The sequence below is a fragment of the Manihot esculenta genome, chromosome 17 (genome assembly GCF_001659605.2).
Source record: "Manihot esculenta cultivar AM560-2 chromosome 17, M.esculenta_v8, whole genome shotgun sequence".
In the NCBI taxonomy this organism is placed as follows: domain Eukaryota; kingdom Viridiplantae; phylum Streptophyta; class Magnoliopsida; order Malpighiales; family Euphorbiaceae; genus Manihot; species Manihot esculenta.
Genome location: NC_035177.2, coordinates 27,560,183 through 27,576,203, shown reverse-complemented (window position 1 = coordinate 27,576,203; position 16,021 = coordinate 27,560,183). Strand labels below are relative to the sequence as shown.

The 16,021-nt window shown below is 40.8% G+C and overlaps 1 protein-coding gene across 1 annotated transcript; it reads right to left on the bottom strand.

Moving 5' to 3' along the window:
• Positions 1-1,455: 1,455 nt before the first annotated feature.
• Positions 1,456-3,458, bottom strand: LOC110605634 (BAG family molecular chaperone regulator 3). Its single transcript, XM_021744269.2, has 4 exons — positions 3,104-3,458; positions 2,618-2,874; positions 1,895-2,041; positions 1,456-1,796 (listed from the first exon to the last, which is right to left on the bottom strand). The coding sequence occupies exons 1-4, from the start codon at positions 3,321-3,323 to the stop codon at positions 1,653-1,655; spliced, it is 768 nt and encodes a 255-aa protein (XP_021599961.1). The 5' UTR covers positions 3,324-3,458; the 3' UTR covers positions 1,456-1,652.
• Positions 3,459-16,021: the final 12,563 nt, after the last annotated feature.

Genomic DNA, 16,021 nt, shown 5'->3' with positions numbered 1-16,021 from the left:
CTCTATTTAAAACTTATTCATTAAGTTTTAAAATAAAATGATAATTAATAGATATTTTTATTACTAATAAAATTTTATATTGTTATTTTAAATATAAAAGTATAAAAATATATTTAAAATAAATTAAGAAATGATTAACATGATGGGTGGGCAACACAACTTCTCTTTTTTATTTGTAATTTTACATTCAAACATATTTTTAAATTTTAAATACTAAAATTTTATCTTTTACAAATATGATAATATCTAAAATTCATTTTAAAGCATAAACTTATATAAATTAAAACCTAAAAATTATTCAGTAATATTTGAAACAAAATTGTGACTAATTAATACTTTGTTATTAATAATATTTTTAGTGTGAATTTAAAGATAAGTTATTAAATTATTAAAATAAAATAATAGCCTATCAATAAGTTGCATTAGTAAATAAAAGACAGAAAAGAGAGAATAAAATTGAAAAATAAATAATAAGAAAGAGAAAAAAATATATATATATCTTTTTTATTTATATCAACCTACAAATTAAAAAAAGTTTAATAAAAGTAAAATTGAAGTTAAAAGAGTTTTTTTAAAAAATTTAAAGTTGAATGATTAAATTAAAAAAATTAATTAAAATTTAAATTACTTTAAGTAAAAATTACTCGATAAACCACGTTAAATACGTGAAAATAAAAGAGAATGGAAAAGAAATATGGAAAATAACAAATATTTTCTATTTTCTTTATTCAGAAAGAGAGGAGAAAATAAATGGAGGAAAGATTTATTTTCCTTTAATTATTTTCTTTCCAATTTAGTGAGAAAATGAAGAAAATGTGTATTTTTATCCTTATACAAACAATAAGAGGATAAAAAAGTAAGTTGTAAGAGTAAATTTATAAATATTTTTTTCTTTTCTTTTTATCTTCACCCATAGAAAGAAAAATAAATATATTTTTCGATATTCTTATTTTATTTCTCACTAAGTAATAAAAGGAAAATAATAAAAGAAAAATGTATTTTCTCTCTTTTATTTTTCTTCCCTTCTAAAAAATTATCCAATCAAAGTGTAAAAGGCATCTACTCCTTCACCAAATGGTAAGGAGAAAAACCGGCCAGCAGATCGGGAAGGCCAACGTAGCGCAAGTAGCGAGGCCTAATGAGTGAACGAGAGAAAGAGAACTAATCATTGTTGCAGCATGTACTTGTTTTAACTAAAAGTTGAGCATATTATGTCACCATATTTTGCTTTTTTTTATTTTATTTTATGTTCATTTTAATATTTTAAAAAATAAAAATAAAACTATTGATTTAAATCAGATAAACATAACCAATATATAGCTTAACATTATTCTACTTTTTTTATTCTCCACAACCAAATCAAACAACTCTCGTTATGTTTTTCCCCTTCTAAATAAATAGCTAATCAGATTATAGTCATATTACAGAAAGAGTAAAAGTTTCCAGTTTGGTCTATGCATGAAATTAATCATTCATAAATGTCTACTTAACAAATAATGACGATATAGTGTTTGACAAAACTCCCATCATATAAAATTATAATCACCAACACTTATTGCAAAGGCTCTTGAGGAACTGAAGAACGGTAAGTACAAGTGGAGTAGATTGATTGTGTTTATGTGGAGACAGACGAATCAAAAAGCGAGGAAAAATCAATCAAAAAGTTCCCACTGAGACAAGGCCACGGGAGGAGGATCAAATGTCTCCCATTTGGTAGTGACAATAACAGGCTTTACTTTGGCATTGGATATCTTCAGCGCATCAAGAGTTTCCACACATTTCTGCACTCTCTTACCCTGCACAAATCATGCCAAATTGTTTATAAATTACTTTTATCCTACAGTCCTACAAGTCCCTAAATGTAAACAAACAATGAAGAGGAAGGATAAAATACCTGCAAAGTTTTGAGAGAAGAAGCATCACCCTCCGCAGAAATGCTATCGAGTTTAATTGCTTGTCTCATGAGCATCTCAATTAATGTTGTGATTTGAACTTCTGGTACCTTAATTCCACCAGAGATGGACTTTTCAATTGCAGAAACCTGCAACGCAAGAAGAAAATGGTTCTTCAATGTAACTGACATTGATGGAAGAAGCTAAAACTTGGAACAGGGGCCAAGTATTGCCTGGGAACGAATCATAGTTCGACAAGGACTAGTAGGCTAATGTTTGCCGTATACGGTGCGGGACAAGAATTTGGATCCCTGACAAGGACAGTATCCTACAGCTGCTAGACCATTTTATGGCTGATAAACCCCAAATTAAATTATTAGATGCACTGAGTACGTCATTTTATTACATTGAAGTGATCCACCCGACTAATATTATTAGTGCAAATTAATATTTTTACTTAAAAATATTTTAATTATATAATTTTATATAATTTTATAAGTGAAGTCTAATATAATTTTAATATATTTTAAATATTTTAATTAATTGGATGTATAAATTTACGTGGTTTTCAATTTTTTCAAATTAAACTAAATTGTCAAGATTATGCACTTGGAAAACGACATTAACCAGGCTGTTTTGATCATGACAGTCACCCACTCCGAGTTCTGACCCGTAATAATTTTCAATAAAAAAAGTTGAAGAAAATTAAAAAGGGTGATGATTACCTGCTCTGCAAGCTTGTCAACCTCCATGGATACGCTAGAGATGGCACGATGAGCGCTCTGGATCCTGGAGTTTTTACGCATCTGAATGTATCTCCTCTCTATGCTTGCTGGGTCCTCTATTAGTAGGACCTTTGATTTATCTTTGACTCCGCACAACTCTAGGTATTGTCCATTTTCGCGCTCTTTTCCTCTGAACATTATTTTCTGATCACCCGGCTGTAACCCTGTCTCCGCCATTAGTAGCTTCTTCAACTCCCCTGTTAGTTAACTTAAACCCACATTAGCATCAATAAATTAATAATACTAAATTTTGTATTTTATTATAATTAATTTTGTTCTTTTTTTTTTGTCGAAAGTAAAACTTGCTTCTACATTGTGGCCATCACACTCATTTTCCACAACCACCAGCGCCACCGCAAAAGGCCAGAGAGAGAGAGAGAGAGAAGCATGCATCCGAAAACTTAGATCGAGCAACGTATATCTTACCAAAAGTTGCTTGAGAATTCACCGAGATCTCGTACCGGAGAGCACCGTACGCTACTCGGAGGCGTAAAATAGTAGGTGGAACTTCGATCGTTTCGTTTCTTTTTTGGACCAGCATTCCTCCTGGTCTCATCTCCCACTCTACGTCTTCATCTCTCAACGTAGAAGAAGACGACGACGAGCTATTGCTCATTCTACCATAAACATTCGACCCTTTCTTCATAATTTCCCGAGTAAAGCCTAAAGCTTTTCCCGGAAATGAGAGAAAATATCTTCAGAGGACGAAATGCGTGTGTAGTGTGCTCTCGGTTCTTACTTGCCGACATTAACAGAGATACAGGGTGTCATGCTGGGGTGGCAGTGAGGTGGGTTTTATAATACTTTTTTTTAAATTAATTTTCTATTTATTTGGGTTTTGCTTAATGCACATTAGAAATACGAGCGCAAGGTAATTGGACGAATGAGAGCGTGCCATGTTTTGAGTGGCTAGCAGCTAGTTTTCAGTGACAGCTAAGCAGAGAGTTGCCGACAGTTTTAAGCAAGCACGCATCCAATCCAAGAGAAGCATAAAAAATCAGGGGCATGCCTTTTTCATGTAGCGTTACAACGGGAAACGTGGAGTTTTTCTACTGGTTCTGAAACTACGATTTCTGCTGTAGGCTGTACCTTTATCATTTTCACTAACGTCGTTTTATGTGGTTGGTTTGATCGTTTGGTCTAAGGCTAAAATGGCTAATTAGTTAAGGGATACACTACTCGTCGTTTTCGTAGATGGGGAAGTGAAGTTGTATACCAAAGGAAAAAAGAAGGTAGATGGGACCCAGAAAGCAATGTGAAAAAAGGAAGATTATCATTGGTCGTTGGATTATTTCCTTCAGTTTGGTGATTAATCAAATATTAAAAATTAATTAAACTTAATTATTGTGGTGAGAATTAAAGATTAATTACGTGAGGTATGTTGCTTAAGTTTGTTAAGTGTTAACCACAGTGTTTTAAAAAGGATAATTAAGTACTAACGACTTGCTTGAAATAGAGCGTTTGCCAACTAAGCTGATATTGTGGAAAAATCAGTAGTTATTACTGATTAAGGCTTTTGACCCAAATTTTTGGGTGGGGCTAATTTGAGCCCTGCAGCATTATGTTCAAATTAAAAAAAAAAATTGATTTGAATTCAATTAATTTAAAATTTTAATTTAATTTTTTATTTATTTTAATTTAATTTAATTTTTAATTTTAAAATTTTTAATTATTTTAATTTAATTTAATTTTAATTAAAAAAATTTATCGTGATTTCTAATTATTCATTGTCTTTCTATTTCCATTTGTTATACGCTTTAATGGTCATCCTTGATTGACTATTTGCATTTGGAATTCTGAAGAATCTATGACGGTTATTCAAGTAACCTGGCGTTTACCTGCTGTTTGGAGCTGCAATTAAGTCGATAGTTTAATAAAATTCAGTCTTTTTTTTTTTATACTTCCATTTAGATGGACTGGATTTGATATAGATTTACATTTATAATTAGGTTTAAGTATTTCTTTGAGTTTATCTCTTATTTTATCGATTTTTATAAATAATTTAGTCTGCTCAATCAATTCTTTGCATTGCCAAAAAAATAAATAATTCACTAATATTATATAGGTTTTTTTTTTAATCACCATATCAAATTTTATGAATTCATTTAATAATAGTTATTAAATAATAATTTTCTATTATTAAAAATAAAGTTATTGTTAGAACTCTCAACAGATATGTCAAACTCGGAGCAAATACAAAATTTACCCCTTTAACTCAAAATACTTTATTTTTTGCGAAGCTGTATGTTAATTTAATTTTTTAAATTTTGATACAATAACTAATTTTTATAAATCGATAGATGAGTTGAATATGAAGAATGTGTAAGAATTAACTTGATATTCTATCTGAAATTTAAGAACATTATATATGAGACCCACGTGATATATAATAATTGAAAAAATATTAATTATTGATGACCGCTGGATTTCCCTACCCCCAATCCTGGGCCCAGATTACGGCCATGGCCCATGAAAGGAAGGCCCGCACGCCCTCTCAAAACAAGCCCAGATCATCAGACCCCTGAGACCGGACTCCACCAGATTCTTCCTCATCGAGATCGGCCCAGCCCGTATAACCTCCCCACGGATTCTTTCTCCTCCTGGGTTCAGCGTCCAGCCCAGCTCTCGGCCCAGCCCAGAATCCAGAACGAGACTCGTCATACAGCCTGGCAGATCCGCTCGAGCGTACGCACGGGGGAGAATCAGAGGCCGTTACGCATGGAGTAGACGCCTGATATCCTCGTACGCCCATATCTGTATGGCAGATACGCGTGGCCCAATCATAGGAGAGCCGTCGTACGTCACCAGCAAGCAGACAGAAAGGATAAAAGGGATACCCCTCTAGAGAGATAGACCAAGCTTTATTCTTCAATACAAAAACCCTTGTAAAACCCTATTCTATTGGATCTCAGATCATCAATTGGCGCCGTCTGTGGGGACGAAGGGGACCTTTTCGTCACCGGAGTTCCTAAATCCACCCATTGAGATCCACATGGAGGTATGAAAGTTTATACGAAAAAGAAAGCTGGAGATTTACAGTAACCCAGCTGAAAAGAAAGACCCAGCTGGTTTAAGAATATCTTGACAGTCTCTTAATCTTCATTTTCCTACCCTCGTTGTTTATTTTAATATTTATTGAATTTTATTACTAATAACTTTTTCTTTGAGATCTGATGAGGTGAAACTTCAGATCGAAATGCTTGTCTCTGAATGTAGATTTTAATCTTTTCTGTAAAAGGAAAAAAGGATGAGAAGTATATATATGTATTTGTTGAAATTCTGAGGTCGGCCGTGTATATATATATATAAAAAAAAAAGGAAAAAGAAAAGAAGAAGGCGAGAGAAAGAGAAGAGGAGCCCGTAAGAAAAAAGGAGGTCGGAGCCGTGTTTGAAATCGAGCTCACATTCCAGGTCGGATGGCTGGACTGTCCTGAAGATTCAAATTAACAAAGCCGAATTGAGTGAATTTAGAGAAATAGATTGGTCGGTCGGTTGGAGTAGCAGGACTGAAAGGAGCTCGACAAATACGTTGAGGTCGGAGCCAGGCTTCGGACCCGTGCTCGAAATTAGATTTGTGTTCGAGGTCGGAGCCAGGCTTCGGACCCGTGCTCGAGATTAGATTTGTGATCGAGGTCGGAACTCGGTGTGTCGTCTAACGTGAAGACGAGGTCGGTAGGGTTAAGAGGTCGGCAATCCTTCTACCTCTGATTAAACAGATCTGATTCAGTACCAGAACGCTTGATCAAGGCATCAAGCTCTCTCTTCTCCTCTTCCCCCGCTGCCGCCGCCGGCACAGACTAAACCTCCGGCTGAATTGTTATCCGGCCACTCCCAAGATGGGAGTCACAATGGCAATTCATCTCTTGCTTACAATCAAGCCCTAGATCAAAACAGACAATCATCACTTTCCCAAGCAAGATCTCCCAACCCATATCAACTTTCAACCATTTCAAAAGGATCCGGCTCCAAGACATCCAATGTCAGGTATTGAGAATGTCTAAGGAACCCCGTGGCCAGCATCGGCGGCAATGCTTTTGACGGCTGTGGTGAGTTAATGCCTTGGGGGAGAAGAAGGCACAATCGAAGCTTTAAAAGATGCGGCTCCTGACTGCCACCGTAACTTTCGCCGGAACGAGGTGGATGGGGAGACTCAATTTGGTCCGAGTTCGCGAAGAAATCCGAGAGCAGAAGGATAAAATGATGGAGTTCGCAGAGAGGATCGGGTGGAGGCTCAGTAAGCCGGAAGAGGAGGTGGAGCAGAATTAATGAGAAAATGAACCTGCAATAAGCATGCCGATTGATGATTGAAATAAGGAGGAAGCAACACGAGTTGAAAACTCTCAGACTGCATTTACTTTGATGCCCTGACAAGCGGCAACTCGACAATGGCTTGAGTGATGTAATAACCATCAAGAAAAGAAATTGGCAAGGTGCTGTGGAACCCACACGCACAGATGGAGGCACGTTACAAATTTTGTTTGTGTTGAAAATGCCAAATTGCACAGCAATGCTGTACCGCATGCAATAAATATCTTTCATTTGAGGATGGGACCCATCCCCTGCCAAAAATCCATGAATGGCCCCCTGGAAGTTTGGACACTCCATATTCATTCATATGCCTTCTTGCTTCAGCTGCTTCATTCCATTCCCCAACAGCAACATGAACGTTTGCTAAGTGGATGTGCCGGCCACCATGATCGGGGTCCAATTCAATTAGGAATTTCCCTATCTGCTTATCTAATTCTGTATTTCCATGAATCTGACAGGCATTCAGTAGTGCCCCCTATATGACAGCATTTGGTTTTACTGGCATTCGCTCAATCAAATCTGTTGCTCTCTTCAGCCAACCTGCTCGACCGAGTAAATCAACCATGCATCCATAGTGCTCTACCGTTGGGTCCAAGCTACGAAACTTCTCCATGCTATGAAACTTCTCCATGCTGTCAAATAGTGATTTTTCCTATGCAGAATTGGTTGATGATTGAAATAAGGTACATATAACTTGCCATGTGTCATTAGCATAATTGCTGTCGGAGAAATTTACAAGCCCTTAATTACTTATCTTAAATACAAATGATCTCATAGATTATTCGAAGGCATGCTTCACATGCAAATAGTAAGACTAAATTTAATCAAAATATACCTCTATGAGTTTAGATATCCTGATAATTGCTTATATTTCATATATATTGAAAAATCCTGGAGAAATTTACACATGCAAAAATATTGTTCATTGCATCTCTAAAATTGCATGAGTTAATACTTGCATGTATCTGAAAAATGAAACTAAGTGACATGTGCGACATATTATTGATTGATGAATATCATTGAATTAACAACGAGCATCCTCGTTATATGTGCTCTGTGTAAGTTCTTATTTTGCAGAAAAATCCTGAATCTCTCAGAAGACCCTGAGACATAGAGACCTCAGAGGTACAAGGCTGGCGGATCTCAAAAGATCTCCCAAAACAAAAAACAGCCGGCGGGGCCCCGAGGTCACCCCGAAACAAAAACAGCCAGGATCCCGTAAGATCTCCTGGGGCAAAAACAACCGGCGAGGCCTCGAGGTTGTCCCGGAAATACAAAAATGACCAGGATCCCGTAAGATCTCCTGGAGCAAAAATAGCCGGCGGGGCCCCGAGGTCACCCCGGAACAAAAATGACCAGGATCTCGTAAGATCTCCTAGAGCAAAAACAGCCGGCGGGGCCCCGAGGTCACCCCGGAGCAAAAATGACCAGGATCCCGTAAGATCTCCTGGAGCAAAAACAACCGGCGAGGCCCCGAGGTCATCCCGAAAATACAAAAATGACCAGGATCCCGTAAGATCTCCTGGAGCAGAAACAGCCGGCGAGGCCCCGAGGTCATCCCGAAAATATAAAAATGACCAGGATCCCGTAAGATCTCCTGAAGCAAAAACAGCCGGCGAGGCCCCAAGGTCGTTCCGGAAATACAAAGAAGACCGGGATCCCCTAAGAACTCTCGAGAAAACAAAGTAAAAAACAGCTGGAGAAGGCCTTAAGACTATCTTTAAGCAAAAATTCCCCATATCATATGCAGGGACAATGCATAAAAATACAGTTCCGACCTCACAAAAAGATGCATCCAAAGGCATCAAAGAAAGGCCAAACTCCGATCTCCCGAAGGAGCTCGGAGCACTATGGCCAAAAGGTACTGAACTTAAAAAGTGATCGCTGACGCTAAGCTCAGCTTACAAAGAGGTCTAGACAGCAAATAGCCTGGAAGATACCCAGGGATATATGAAGCATCACAAGCCATAGGCGTAAAAGCCTAAGTGAAGAGTAAAGAGCCGAGCTCTTAGCTCGGATAAAAATAAAAAAATAAAAAATAAAAAAAATAAAAAAAAATAAAAAAAATTCCATATGAAGCTGAAGGACCGCGATCATAACTCGAGTCCGTCAAATAGACATCCGAGCTCATAACCAAGGAAGCAGGAAAAAATTATTTACCCCCTCAACACTCATATAATGAAAGGTTGAGGAGGTCAAGGGGGCAATTTGGGAAGAAAGGACATCAGCTTCATTTCCTGACAAGACAGAACTAAAAGCAAAAAGGCAGCCCTGCTAATCACCATTCGAAGGTATGTGATCTGACTTATAAGTTCAGTCAGTTAGCTAAGAATCGAGCTCATGACTAAAGGCTAATCTAGTTCAGAAAAAGCTTATGAATAAAAATATACAATGTAAGTATTACAGTTACGAGAAGGAGAGATAAATTATAAAGCGAAAAATAATTCAAGTAAAAAGAAATTAAAATTTCATTAAGAATACAGGGTTGTTACAATCTACTTATCGGACGAGGTTGAAGGAAAGATAGTCCTTAAAGGACTTACATTTGTAAGAACATCCTCGCCTACATTATGTTTATTTACAACTATATCTGGAGGAAGCCCGGCATCCTTTGGGTCAGATGTCTTAGTATCAACAACAGGGGCAATCTCCAACCCTGGATTGAGGTCCTCCCCTTCAGATTCGGGGTCACCTCCTTCAGACTCAAGGGCTCCCAGGTCCTCCCTGTAACGACCCGGAAATCGGACTGCTACCGGCGCTAGGATCCAGATCGGCTTAAGGCTGCGGGGACCCGTAGCAAGCCTGACATGTAACCTGTAAACCTGTTTAATCCCATACATGATCAACAATCATACATAAAAATTTAAAACTTTTCTTTCATACATTCTATCATACACCAAACTCAACCTGTGCATGCACTGAACATATACATAATCATAAACTTGACCCTTCTGTGGGATCTCATCAATGCCCCCAATGGGTGGCATAACAAGTGTTGAGTTGGCTAAACATGGACATCAATAACATTAAGATCATGATTCAAAAAGGGATTACATTACACTATGGTCAAGCACACTTCTAACCTCAATGTCGTTACATTACATATCTATGCATCATTATACAATCTGTCATGTCCACATTCTAACTATTACATACATAAGACTTCCTTACTCCTCTTGACTTCTCTGTCTAACCCGTACCTGCAAACCTGGGGAATTTGGGAGAGGGGTGAGCTACTAGAGCCCAGTGAGCAGAATAGTAAAGCATTTCAAACATATGATAACATGAAATGCATCACATCACAACTAGTCATATCAAGGATGAACTTGTCACCATTTAGCCCTCTACATAATCCAATCATGCCAGGGGCGTAGTGCAGGCCACACCTGGTCTTTCTCTTATACATAACATAACATAACATACATATTCCGTGGTGCCGGGGGCGTAGTGCAGGCCACGTCCGGTCTTTCTCTTACATAGTGCCAGGGGCGTAGTGCAGGCCACATCTGGACTTCCATATCATATCCTCATGCCATAACATATGAGGGCCAATGGATCATTCAACATTCATCCACATCAACAACATTTTATGCAATGCAATATATTCCTGATTTCTAATGCAAGCAACCTAAAATATCACATGGCATCCGTGATGCATGAACATGCTCAAAACTGATTTATTTATTTAAAAGCATAAGAGTTATTCCACTCACCTCAGGCTAGCTCTGACACTGACTGAAGCAATTGACTCATTGCTGGGGTCCTTGGTTCCTCGGGTCCGAACCTACACAGGTGGACTCAAATGAGGGACCAACATACTATAACATAACTCTAAAAACATCCCCCCAAAACCCTCTAAAACTCCTCAAAACATTCATGCAAAACATGCAAAGGAAGGCTGGACAGGGCACTTTCGGCGGCAGGTTCGGCGGCCGAAAGTCCCTCCAGAGCCGAAAGTCAGGCAGGTTCGGCGGCACCTTCGGCGGCCGAAACTCCCAGACAGAGGCGAAACTCATGCATGTTCGGCGGCATTTTCGGCGGTCGAAACTCCCAGACAGAGACGAAAGTCTCCTTTCGGGGGCAAGCTTCGGCAGCCGAAGGCTGCCTCCACAAGAGGGTTCGGAGGCCAAAAGTCCCTTCGGCTGCTGAACCTGTTTCTCCCAAAGGGCAGAAACTTGGTTCAAACATGCACAAATGCCTCCAAACTCAAACCATCAAGCATTTAGCTCAAGCAAAACATGCATACAAGTTCCTAGGGGTCTCAAACTACCTTAAACCCCAACTACAACACATCAAACACACATTACAAGCCACATTGTTCATGAACATACATTTATACCCATAAACATAACTATAATCTAAACATGCATTCTACCCCCATGAACTTCATAAAACTTACTTAAAACATAATATAAGCTAGAGATCGACTCTTACCTCTTGAAGATCGAGAGTAGAGGCGACCAAACTTGGAGTTGGGAGAGATTTGAGTTCTTGAACCTCAAAGCTCCAAAACTTTGCTCAAAAGCTCAAATCTTCAAAACAAAGTTAAAACAAATGAAAAACTTAAAAGATCTAGAGGAAAAACATCAAAGATTGGTGAGGGACGGCGGAGAGCTCACCTTGGCCGAAAATGGGGAAAAGCTCGCCCGTTTTCGGCTAAGGGACCCTTTTATAGTGGCTGCCCAGGCCACGTTCGGGGCCCGAATGTGGCTCCGCATGCATGCCATGTTCGGCGGCCGAACCTGGACTTCCCTCACTTATGCCTTCGGGGCCTAAGGCTCACCCGAAACGCATGCATGTTCGGCGGCCGAACTTTGAGTTTCGGCGGCCGAACCTGAGCTTTCCTCCAAGGTTGTTTTTATTCAAAAACTCATTTCCTTTTTACTTAAAATCATCAAAAACATTAAAACATTTCATGAAAACATGGTTTTACCCATCTAGAGGTCTCCGACATCCGAGATTCCACCGGACAGTAGGAATTCCGATACCGGAGTCTAGCCGGGTATTACATTCTCTCCCCCTTAAGAACATTCATCCTCGAATGTTCCTCAACTAACACATAGCATGGCATACACATATCATACACATAAAACACATGAAACATATAAGAAACTAACCTTAGAAAAGATAAGGGTATTGCTGGAGCATGGACTCCCGTGTCTCCCAGGTGCACTCTTCCATATTGTGGTGGTTCCATAGGACTTTCACCATCGGGATTTCCTTGTTTCTCAGCTTTCTGATCTGGGTGTCTATGATTCGTACTGGCTGCTCAACATAGGTGAGATCCTCTTGGATCTCCACATCAGGCTCACTAAGAACCTTGCCCGGATCTGACACGAATTTCCTCAACATTGAAACATGGAAAACCGGATGGATTCTTGCCATTGAAGCAGGCAAATCTAGCTTGTACGACACATTCCCAATCTTCTGCAAGATTTCAAAGGGTCCGATGTATCGTGGAGCTAGTTTACCTTTCTTCCCAAAACGAACCACTCCTTTCATTGGAGACACCTTGAGCAATACCAGATCCCCCTCCTGAAACTCTACCTGTCTTCTGCGGATGTCTGCATAACTCTTCTGTCTGCTTGCAGCAGTCTTGATTCTCTCTCTGATTATGGGTACCGCCCTGCTGGTGATCTCTATTAGTTCAGGCCCTGCCAAGGCCTTTTCTCCAACGTCCTCCCAGCAAACAGGTGACCTGCACTTCCTCCCATATAAAGCTTCATATGGAGCCATCTCGATGCTAGCATGATGGCTGTTATTGTAGACAAACTCCACCAAAGGTAGGTGCTGCCTCCAAGAACCGCCAAAGTCCAGCACACACATTCTAAGCATATCCTCGATAGTCTGGATGGTCCTTTCGGACTGTCCGTCCGTCTGGGGGTGGAAGACAGTACTGAAATCCAATCTAGTACCCATGGCATTCTGCAGACTCCGCTAAAACCTGGAGGTGAACTGGGGCCCTCTATCCGACACTATCGAAACCGGAACCCCATGCAGCCTGACGATCTCATCCACATATACCTGCGCCAACTTGTCCACAAAGTAGCCACTCCTGACAGGGATGAAGTGAGCAGATTTGGTGAGTCTGTCCACAATCACCCATATGGAGTCCAATCTGTTGGACGCCGCCGGTAACCCCACTACGAAGTCCATAGCTATATTCTCCCATTTCCACTCTAGAATAGGTAGCGGGTTAAGCATTCCAGCCGGCTTCTGATGTTCCAGCTTCACCCTCTAACATACTTCGCAGGCTGACACAAACTGTGCCACTTCTTTCTTCATCGCTGGCCACCAATAAACCTTCTTCAAATCTTGATACATCTTGGTGGCTCCGGGGTGAACGCTGTATCTTGCATTATGAGCCTCCCTCATAATGTCTCCTTTTAGCCCTATGTCATCTGGTACACACAATCGACTCCCATAGCGGAGGATCCCCTTATTGTCAAATCTGAACTCACTGTCCTTGCCTGACTGAATAGTCCTGGCAATCTTCACTAACTCTAGGTCCTCATGCTATTTCTGAGCCACTTGCTCCAAAAACACAGGTGTCACTCTCATTTGGGCCACTAAAGCACCGGTACCAGACAACTCCAACTGTAGACCTTCATCCATGAGCTTGTAAAACTCCTTCACCACTGGTCTCCTCTCTGCCGTGATGTGGGATAGACTGCCTAGTGACTTCCGGCTTAGGGCGTCTGCCACGACATTCGCCTTACCCGGATGATACTGAATCTTGCAATCATAGTCACTCAACAGCTCCACCCATCTCCTCTGTCTCAAGTTCAGGTCTCTTTGACTCAGGATGTATTGCAGGCTTTTATGATCCGTGAAGATCTCACATTTTACCCCATAGAGGTAGTGCCTCCACATCTTGAGTGCAAAGATTACTGCTGCCATCTCAAGGTCATGTGTGGGGTAATTCAACTCATGCTTCTTCAGCTGCCTAGAAGCATAAGCAATCACCCTCTCATTCTGCATTAGTACACAACCCAGTCGCACATGGGACGCATCACAAAAGACTGTAAAGTCCTCATCACTAGATGGCAGAGCTAAAACTGGTGCTGAAGTCAACCTCTTCTTAAGCTCTTCGAAACTCTCTTCGCACTGGTCGGTCCACAGAAACTTCTGATTCTTCCTGGTTAGTCTGGTCAGAGGAGCTGCTATTTTCGAGAAGTCCTGAACGAACCTCCTGTAGTAACCTGCCAAACCCAAGAAACTCCTGATCTCCGTCACTGAAGTGGGTCTAGGCCAGTTAGCCACGGTTTCTGTCTTCTTGGGGTCCACCTCTATCCCATTTTCTGTCACTACATGCCCCAAGAACGAAATGCTCCTCAGCCAGAACTCACACTTAGAGAACTTGGCATACAAGCCATGTTCCCTCAAAGTCTGCAAAACCAACCGCAGATGATGGCATTGTAATACCCGGCTAGACTCCGGTATCAGAATTCCTACCGTCCGGTGGAATCTCGGATGTCGGAAGCCTCTAGTAGGGTAAAACCATGTTTTTATGAAATATTTTAATGTGTTTTATGTTTTAAGCATGAAAGAAAATGAGTTTTTGCATGAAAATAGCATTGGAGGAAAACTCAGGTTCGGCCGGCCGAACCTGAGTTCGGCCGCCGAACATGCATGCGTTGCGGGTGTGCTTTAGGCCCCCGAAAGCATAAGTGAGGGAAGTCCAGGTTCGGCTGCCGAACCCCAATTTCGGCCGCCGAACATGGCATGCATGCGGAGGCACATTCGGCCCCCGAACGTGGTCTGTCCAGCCACTATAAAAGGGTCCCTTAGCCGAAAACGGGCGAGCTTTTCCCCATTTTCGGCCAAGGTGAGCTCTTCGCCATCCCTCACCCATCTTTGATGTTTTTCCTCTAAATCTTTCAAGATTTTCATTTGTTTTAACTTTGTTTTGAAGATTAAAGCTTTTGAGCAAAGTTTTGGAGCTTGGAAGTTCAAGAACCCAAATCTCCCCCAACTTCGAGTTTAGGTCGTCTCCCTCTCGATCTTCAAGAGGTAAGAGCCGATCTTAAGCTCATTGCATATTTTAAGTAAGTTTTAAGTAGATATATGGGTTAGAATGCATGTTTAGGTTATGGTTATGTTTATGGGTATAAATGTGTGTTCTTGAACAATGTGGGTGTTTGATGTGTTGTAGATGGGGTTTATGTTGGTTTGAGGCCCCTAGGAACATGTATGCTTGTGTTTGTGTGTTGTAGAATAGGTTTGATGCATGTTTGATAAGTTTGGAGGCGAAATGTGCAAAGGGAGCCAAGTTTCTACCCTTTGGCAGAAACCAGGTTCGGCAGCCGAAGGATTTTCGGCCGCCGAACATGGCTGGGGAGGCAGCCTTTCGGCTGCCGAAGCTTGCCCCCGAAAGGGAGACTTTCGTCTCTGTCTGGCAGTTTCGGCCGCCGAAAGTGCCGTCGAACATGCATGAGTTTCGTCTCTGTCTGGGAGTTTCGGCCGCCGAAGGTGCCGCCGAACCTGCCTGACTTTGGGCTCTGGAAGGACTTTCGGCCGCTGAACCTGCCGCCGAAAGTGCCCTGTCCAGGCCTCCTTTGCATGATTTTGTATGGTTGTTTCATGATGTTTTAGGGGGTTTTTGGGGAGTAGTTTATAGTTATGTTCAGGTGTGTTTGGTCCCTCATTTGAGTGCACCTGTGTAGGTTCGGACCCGAGGAACCGAGGACCCCAGCAGTGAGTTCAGCTGCTTCGGTGTTGTCAGAGTCAGCCAGAGGTGAGTGGAACTAAACTTAATCTTTTAAATTAAATGTTTTATCATGTTTCATGCATCATGATTATGCAATAGGATGATTGCATTAGTTTCACGAATATGTCGCATTTGATCGATTGTTGTTGATGTGGGTGAATGTTGGATGACCCAATTAGTCCATGACAGGAAGACCAGGACCCCATTCTACGACCTGGCACAGAGTAAGGAAAGACCATGACCCCATTCTACGGCCTGGCACGGTAATGGGACTCGAAGACCAGGAGCCCAGAGGAGGCCCTGGGATAATGGTAAGTAATGTATGT

What these genes read in the sequence shown, in the direction of transcription:
- LOC110605634 (XM_021744269.2), bottom strand. Translation starts at nt 3,323, where the DNA reads ATGAAGAAAGGGTCGAATGTTTATGGTAGAATGAGCAATAGCTCGTCG. An exon ending in GAATTCTCAAGCAACTTTTG is followed by an intron (nt 2,875 to 3,103) that starts GTAAGATATACG and finishes GTTAACTAACAG; the next exon opens with GGGAGTTGAAGAAGCTACTA. An exon ending in CTTCTCTCAAAACTTTGCAG is followed by an intron (nt 1,797 to 1,894) that starts GTATTTTATCCT and finishes TGATTTGTGCAG; the next exon opens with GGTAAGAGAGTGCAGAAATG.